Source organism: Propithecus coquereli, unplaced genomic scaffold, assembly GCF_000956105.1.
Source record: "Propithecus coquereli isolate 6110/MARCELLA unplaced genomic scaffold, Pcoq_1.0 Scaffold395, whole genome shotgun sequence".
In the NCBI taxonomy this organism is placed as follows: domain Eukaryota; kingdom Metazoa; phylum Chordata; class Mammalia; order Primates; family Indriidae; genus Propithecus; species Propithecus coquereli.
The window spans coordinates 339,013-346,882 of NW_012149674.1; the positions used below are offsets into that span (position 1 = coordinate 339,013).

The following is a 7,870-nucleotide window of genomic DNA, read 5'->3' on the forward strand; positions in this document are numbered from 1 at the left end:
TGCCTCCTAAGAGTCTTTGCTACAGAAAAGCAGAGGGGAGGCTAGGAGGTGTCCACCTCTCCCCTCCTCAGTCTCCGAGGGTCTTGAAACCTCATGCCGACGAGGTGCATGCACCCTTCTCGCCCCGGACGTTGGTGGCTGCATCCGCGCTGGCTTGGAAGGCCTCCACCCAGCTAGGGTGGGCCGGGGAGACACGGTTCCCCAAAGATCCGGCTCTTAGGCGCGCACCCCCGCGGCCTTTCCTCGCGCCCTCTCGCCCCGCCCCCACCCGCCCCCCGGAGCCGCCCTCTAGGGCACAGCCCCGGGTCCCTCCTCCCCCAGAGCAGCGGTGCGCCCACTCGCTGGCTAAAGCCGAAGCCACGAGACCCGGGACGCAAACTCGGGCAGCCCCAACTGGCCGGCAGTGCGCCCGCGCCTTTGAATCTCTCCGCCCAGCCCCCACCGCCCGACCCCGCTGGCTAGGGGGACAGAGCCCCGTCCCTGCAGGTCAGCTCCCGTTGGTTGGCCTGCGCCAGAAGCGTTTGCACTTTTGCTTACTCGGAAAGAATGCCCCCTCGCCCCCTCGCCTCACGCTGACCTGGGAAACTGACTTCAGGCGGTTCGGTTCTAGGGGAGGAGCGCAGTGCCCCATCACCTACCCCCCCCCCCCCCCCAGTAAACTTATAACCCAAGTAGGAACCCGGAAACAAATGCAGCTTCGGGACAGACATCCTGACATCTCCCACCACCTCCCACGCACATGAACCAGCGTCGTGAACCCGGCCCTGCGGGTCGGTTCCGCAGCGTTGGGTCCGCTAAGCTGCAGACGCGGCCTTGTCTGTCTCCTTGTCAGTTTCGTTCCCTGCGGTTAAGGCGACTGCTGTCTGCAGCCCGAGCGGTGCTGTCCCCCCAACCTCTGAGAACCCCTGGCCACATTCCATCCTTGCCTCCACCCTGACCTCTCCAGGCACCCCTGGCGCAGACAGGCCACACAGCGTGGGTTCCGATTGATTATTTTTAAGGACAGAAGGGGTGGGGAGGGGGAGAAGACGAACATGGTTCTGAGGGGCCAGATCAGCGATGAAGTTACAAAGTGACAGGGCGGGGTGAGGGGCAGGGGTGAGCAGGAGAGGAAGCGTGGCCCTGTATCCAGAGGAGGAAGGGACGCTCGGTAGAGTCAGCGCGCAGCGCAGACTCGCCCAGCCTCCCAGTCGGCCTTCCCCCGTGTGCCCTGCCGCCTCCTCTGTGGGATCTGCTAGGGTACCAGTCTGCCCACTACCCCCAGCTCTGCATGCAAGGACAGCCGCTAGGAGGGTTTCTGCGTGTCTGTCTCTTAGGTGAAGTGAGAGCTTCTGGTCCCTGGCAAGGTCTCTCAGCTTCTTAAGGTGGAAGTGGGTTTGAAAAGTGGGGCCCATTTCCAAGATTCTTCGGCAAATGGCAGCCACTGCGCTAACCTGCTGAGAGAGGAAAGGTTGATTAAAACCAGAAGGCGTTTCCTGGCAATTCTTAGGAAACCAGAGGTCAGCATGCCTCACGGGAAGGCAAGCAATTTGCCTGCCCAGAGGTAACGTTTGTACCCATTATGTGTAAATTCAAATAATAGCGTAACCCACTTTTCTAAGCCAGTAGCTAATCCTGAGAGATATTACTAGAAAGAGCAGAACCTGACAGTATTTGCTAGAGGCTGCCTAATGCTTGAGGAACATCCCTTTGTGGGGTGAAATTCCCTTCTACCAGGTTAACAGCCACAGAACCAGCTATGGCTGGCCAGGGGACACTGATCCACAGTCACCGCTTCCTTGGGGATGATCCCTTGGGGATGAGTGTTCTCTAGGGACAGCACCAACCCTGGGCTTGAAGTTGCTGAACTCAAGGTCATGTCTACACTACTTAGGGGTTTTAATGGCCACAGAGAGGGCTGCAAGCTGGACTTAAGCACTGACCTTAAACCCATAGTGTGTGTCTGGCCCACCCCCTTAGAGGACTGTGAAAGCCCTGGTGCCTGCCTAGCCCTAGAAGACCCTTGGAACCAGCCCAGCAGGGGGTCAGCCGGTCTCCTCTCAAGGCAGGCAGGGGACAAGGGCACTCGTGCTAGTGCTAGAGGAGCGTGCTCACGCACACCTGGTGCAGCGATCTAGGTTGTCCATCTCCGCAAGGACTTTCTAAGTGATCCTAGGTAAATTACTGTCTCCCTTTTAGTTTAATACTATTATTTGGCTTGCAAATGAGGGAGCGCTAGAACTTTAATCTCCAAGATTCCCTTTGAAGGAGCGCTGTGGAAAAATGTCACGCCAGGCCTGCACCTGAGTCGGGAGAGGTAGAGAGGGGGCGCGATGGCTGGGCGGGGCGATGGGTGGGTGTTTTTAGGACAGACACCCCGGCGCCGTTGGGGGTCCACTACCTTCTGCTCCAGACGGGTGCTGGCACTGCACTGCAGGCTCCCTCCTCCACGGGCGCGGCGCACAGTTCAGCGGTAGCCCCTGCAGGGCAACCCTGGAGTTTCCAAACGCTTTGGCTACTCGGGAAGACTCCTCGCACGCGGAGTCTCCGGGGCCCGCGGGTCGCCCGGTGGAGGCTGGAGGCTGTACGGGAATCATGTGGCTCTCAGGACTTCATGGCCTGGGCCGGGTTGGGGGTGCACCTTCGAAAGCGCTGGCTGCCGCGGTGTGCGCCAGAGACCAGATGCGCGGTTTCTCGCTGCATGGGTAGTGCAGGGTAAACCTCGGGCCGCCGGGCTCCGCCGCGAGGAATTCAGCTTCTCCCGACTCAGGGGGCTTATGGAAGGAGAAGCGAGATGCCGCCAGGCCGCACTCCCTGCGCTCCAGCCGACCCGCTTGCGCCGGGGCGCATGGCCGGGACAGCGACTGCGCGCTCTTATGGAACTCTGCCAGCCTGTCCGCGGCTGTGGCCACTGCCTCCTCTTCTTCAGCTTCCTCCTCCTCCTCCTCCTCTTCCTCTAGGTCTTCTAGGTCACTCAGCCTGAGCCCCCTGGCCTCCTGGCTAGCAGTAACGTCTGCAGGAAATCAAAAGCGAGTGAGAAAAGCCCCAGGGCCCAAGGGAAATCCGCGGGAGTGCCCCTCCCTGAGAAGCTTTTAGCAAGGCGCGCCCTGCACTCGGGGCATTCGCGTTGTAATTCACCAGACCTTACACTTGCCCCAGGGCTGGCCGCCTGCCCCCACCGCACCCTTCGCGGACTCCTTGTCTCCCAAGAATCCCCACGCCAAGCAAACGCTCGCCACTTTGCACTGCCCAGTCCTGGGTCTCAGTTTCTCAATTGTAAAAAAGGGGTTGGAGAGACAGTTCATACCCACAGGTGGCTGCTGCTAAATTATTTAACTCAATAAACATTCAGTGAGCAACTATGTGCCTGACATCATTCGAGCATTAGGCATTTAGGGTACACGGCAATAAATGGCAGCTTCTGGTGGAGGCGCCATTACAGAGGTTAGACAGATGTCGTCGATGTACACTTCCCGTAGTGGTAGGTATAGCAAAGGAAATAAAACAGGTTGGTGTAACAGAGACTAACTGAGAGGCTACTTTGGCTTGGGGGAGGAGGAAGACCTTTCGGAGGTAACACTTTGAAGTTGAGAAGAAGCCGGTTTTGTGGGGAATTCGAGGCAGAGGGAAGCGCATTGGCAAAGGCCCGGAGGCACGCAGAGAAAGCTAGCGCAAGGGTAGGCGAAAGCCCCTTCCAGTAAAACCTATAAAGCGGGTGTCGAACGTTTTCGGTACCTTTAGTGTCACCGTTGAGGCAGCCCAGCGATTCCTCGGCGCCGCCCTCTGCCTTCCTGTCCTCCGCACCTTTGTTCTTGGGCGCCCACGTCATCTTGTTCTCCTTCTTGAGGCGCCGGCGCGCGTTGGCGAACCAGGTGGACACCTGGGTGAGGGTCATCTTGGTGATGATGGCCAGCATGATCTTCTCGCCCTTGGTGGGGTAGGGGTTCTTGCGGTGCTCGTTGAGCCAGGCCTTGAGCGTGCTGGTGGTCTCCCGGGTGGCGTTCTTCCGGCGCCCAGCGCCGCTCAACTCCACCGCGCCATACCTGGGGGAAGACCCCAGATCATGTTTTAGGATGGGGACAGGGGCTGCGGGCAGGGCAGGGGACAGTCTGTGGCCTGGAAGTGAGGTTCCGCACCCCCTCTCTTCCCTCCCGCGGCATCCACCCCGCCGTGGCAGGGAAGGAGGAACGACGTGCAGTGCCAGCCACCAAGGTGCCCCACTCCTTACCGATCATATTGGTACTGCCCCAGAGTCGGCTCATAGGAATAATAGCCTCCAGGCTGTGCCAGGCCAGCTGTGAAACTTCCCGCAGCCTCCTTAAATTCGTACTGTGGATTCTGGTGGGAGGGGAAAAGAGAATTCAGGACTATGTATTTGGAGAGGAGGAAAGCGGGAGAGTAGCTAAGGGCGTGGACTCTGGGGTCAAGTTTGGTTAAATCCCAGTACCACTCACATTGGCTGTGTGACCTTGGGCACAGTTGTTTAATCACTCCGTGCCTCAGTTTCTCCCTTGGTAAAGTGGGGACAACAATGCACCTATAGGTTGTTGAGGAAGACCATGCTGGTGGAGCGCTTGGCAGAATCCCAGCTGCAGAGTAAGCAGTGCTTAAATATTAGCTGGTGTGATTACTGTCCCCCCAACACACCAGCTGAGGCATTTCCTCAATTTACTCTCCTTCCGGGGCTACTCCTTGATCATGTGCATCTTTATGGCTTTGGGTAAAGTATTTGAACCCCTCGGCACCTCAATTTCCTCATCTGTAAATTGAGAATAGTGATGAATTGCCTACCTCACCGAATTAATAGAAGTGCAAATGTTTTCTAAACAATATGGAGTTCTGCAAACTGTAAAGTGCTGTAAAGATGTATTTTTTTTTTCTTGTACATAATCCTAACCATTTCCTTTCCTCGGAGTTGTGCATCTTTCCTAGATTTTCCCTGCGTTTCACCCACAGCTCTGGCTGACTCATGTCCCCGAGGGCTGCATGTCCTGGTTCGCGGCCCCAGGCCCCACCCGGATACTCACCAGCGCCCCATACAGCGCGTGCGGCTCCGGGCCGTAGGGCAGGTAGCCGGGGTAGCTCTGGGCAGTTGCAGCGGCCGCGTAGGGGGCTCCATAGATGCCCAAGGCGGCGCCCAGCTCGGGCCGCGCACTGCCCAGCAGCCGGCTATCGTAGGGTGCGCAGCAGAGAGCGGGCGCCGGGGTGGAGCCCGAGGCCACATCTGAGACTGAGCGCGGGCTGGATTCGCAGCAAGTGGCGCTGGAACTTGCAGACACCAAAAACTACGGGGGCGAGAAAGGGGGCACTGGAGGTCAGAGGCCGGCACCTCCCGCTGGCAGGAGCTAGAGGAAAGGTGGGAACTGTCCAATCGCTCCTTCATTCATTCTACGTTAACTAATTGCCACCATGGGCTGAGCATTCTGTTAGCTGCTGGGATGGCAGTTATCCGATAGCAATTTATCCAAACTGCTCTTATAAATGCGCCTAGGCCATTGCTAAGGCTCCAGAGTCCCAGGGGGTCCAAGAAATGTGAACATTCTGAAACCCGACTTAAAGATGCCAAATCCTCCACCCCTTCTCTACCCACTTCACAGGATCCTACAAAGATGGAGCTAGAAGTTAGCCTTAGAGGCCACCATCGTCTCATTCCTAATCCCATTTTCTAGATAGGAAATCGAGGACCAGAGAGTGTATGAGACTTGTCCAAGATCACACAGCAGGTCAAAGGTCGAGCTGGCACTAGATCCCAAGACAATATACCTGGCACTCTAGAGAGAAGCTGGAGAACAGTGGTGGATTTCTCCAGAACTGTCCCAAGAAATTTCAGTCATTACACAACACCCACCCTGGATTGGAACCAGAGAGCTTGGACTCACCCAAGGAAGGGGTAGAATAAGAACAAAGGTCAACAAACGAACAACAATATGGTGAGATGGACCGCACTCTGGCCTTGAAGTTTTTTCCCATCTGTGCAGGAGGCCTGACTGGAAGATCCCTGGGGTCCCACCCACCTCACTACACGCGTGGTCAGAGTGCCCACGTTTGGGGTCACACGATTTTCCAGCATGCACGCGGGAGCGAAACGTTCTCATTCAGGGATTGGGGATGTCAGAGGAGGCGGTGGTACATTACCCTGGTCCTTGCTCCCTCTGGCTTCCTCTGGGGACACGAGAGGAGGAAGCTTACGGGCAGGCGTGTGCACCAGACGTCCCCTCCACCCAGTCTGCCCTTCTGCTCCATGGACGCGCCTCTTACCTGGGAAGCGCCGCCGTATGGGTGTCCAAAGTGTGGGAAGGACATGGTGGCTGTCCCTGGCCCGCCTCCCTCTTCCCTTTCGAGTTCCCGTCTCAGCCTAGCTGTTCGGCGCACTCGGCCGTGCAGCGCCTCGGTTCCTTACGCGGCTGCGGGTGCCCAGCGCCAGTTCCTCCGCCCGCTTGGCGCGACTGGAGGCAGAGCCGAGGGCAGCCCAGCTGCCGAGCCTTGAGCTCCGGAAGGCGCCCCTCCGGCCCGTGGGGTCCCGAAGACAGAAGGGCCCATGGATGGGCAGGGGAGAAAAGAAGGAGCGGGTTCCCAAAGGCGCGCGGTGTCGAGGTGTGGCGCGGCGCTGCGCGGGGCTGTGAAGCTCCCGAGGTGTCCCAGTCCAAGGTGGCCAGAGACTCAATGTGACGTCACGGTAATCCCGGGCCGCCAGACGGGACCCCGGGCCCCGGGGCCCCGGGCCACCAAGCGTGCCAAGCGCAGCCAGCCCGTGCGCGCGTGCACTCTCACCCACACTCGCACTTGCTGCGGAGGTTTGTGCAGCTGGTGAGGAGCGTCAAAGACCCTGACCCTCTCTGCTTGGCGCTGAATCCTACCCCTTTTCGCCTCAAGCTCACGCGCGCGCGCACACATACAATCTCTCCAAATTACCCGGGAGAAGTAGGAGAAACGCCTCCCTCTGCGCCGCGCAGGCCCCGGGCGCAGCGCGCTCACCTCCTCCCCTGCGGCCCCAAGGAGGCGAAAGGCAACCGGGGCCGCGAGGGAGGAGAGAATACAAAAGAAGAGACAGGAGAAAAGTGGGGGAGAAAGGCAAGAGGGAGAAGGAGGAGGGGAGAGGAGAGAGATGCGGAGTCTGGTGAACAGAGGCGCGCGGGGGAGGAGGAGGGAACTGGGGTGGGCGAAGGCTGGGCGGAGGCTAAGCCCTGGCAGGTGGAGGAGGGCTGAGGCTCCGGGATGAGCCTCCTTGGCTGCAGGAAAGTTTGCTCCCGCCACAGGCCCGGGACTCCTTGGAGCAGCACCAGGCAGCGTCGGTGGATCCCACTGGCCCGCCCATCTTTGTCCTCAGGGATCTGGTTCCCCGCCTTAGTCTCCCCAGGACTCTGCCCAGATTCTGGCTCGAAGCCCTGACCATGGCCAGGGCCTTGACCTTGGGGCTTCTCTGCAGCCGCTTGGCCCTCGAGTGGGCAGAATAGCGCCCCCTCGAGGCTGCGGTTCAGGATCCCGCAGATACGGTCTGGACACGCGCCACGTCTGACCTCGGCATCTGCAGACTGCGGGCTAAGGCCCCTGGGCGTCTCCTCGAAGGCTCGGCTCGGCTGCCTTGCGCGCGCCGCCGGCGGTGTCCGCGGGGGAGCCAGGGAGCCTGAGGAAGGCGCCCGGGCCGGGCTGCAGCCGCTGCGCTCCGCTGGGGGTGGCGCTGAAGAGCCGCAGTGGAGCGCTCCGGGAGGGCGGCCCATTCCCTGCGCTCCGCCCCGACGCCCGGCTGGGCCCAGCGGTCTGGCCACCCCGTCACCCCATCCCAGGGGTCCTCAGAGGGACACTGATGGGCGGGGAGGCTCGTCGATGCCCGGGAGGGGGCTGCGTCCTCTAGGCCTGGTCCCTGGCAGGAGACCGCCAGTGGGTGAGCTCC

At 59.8% G+C, this 7,870-nt stretch overlaps 1 protein-coding gene across 1 annotated transcript; it reads right to left on the minus strand.

Annotated features, from left to right (window-relative positions):
- Window positions 1–487: 487 nt before the first annotated feature.
- On the minus strand, window positions 488–7,381 carry IRX6 (iroquois homeobox 6). Its single transcript, XM_012652657.1, is given in 6 exon segments — window positions 488–606; window positions 2,381–2,992; window positions 3,715–4,022; window positions 4,208–4,317; window positions 5,007–5,264; window positions 6,238–7,381. Coding segments are annotated over 6 exon segments (1,452 nt in total). The 5' UTR covers window positions 6,283–7,381.
- Window positions 7,382–7,870: the final 489 nt, after the last annotated feature.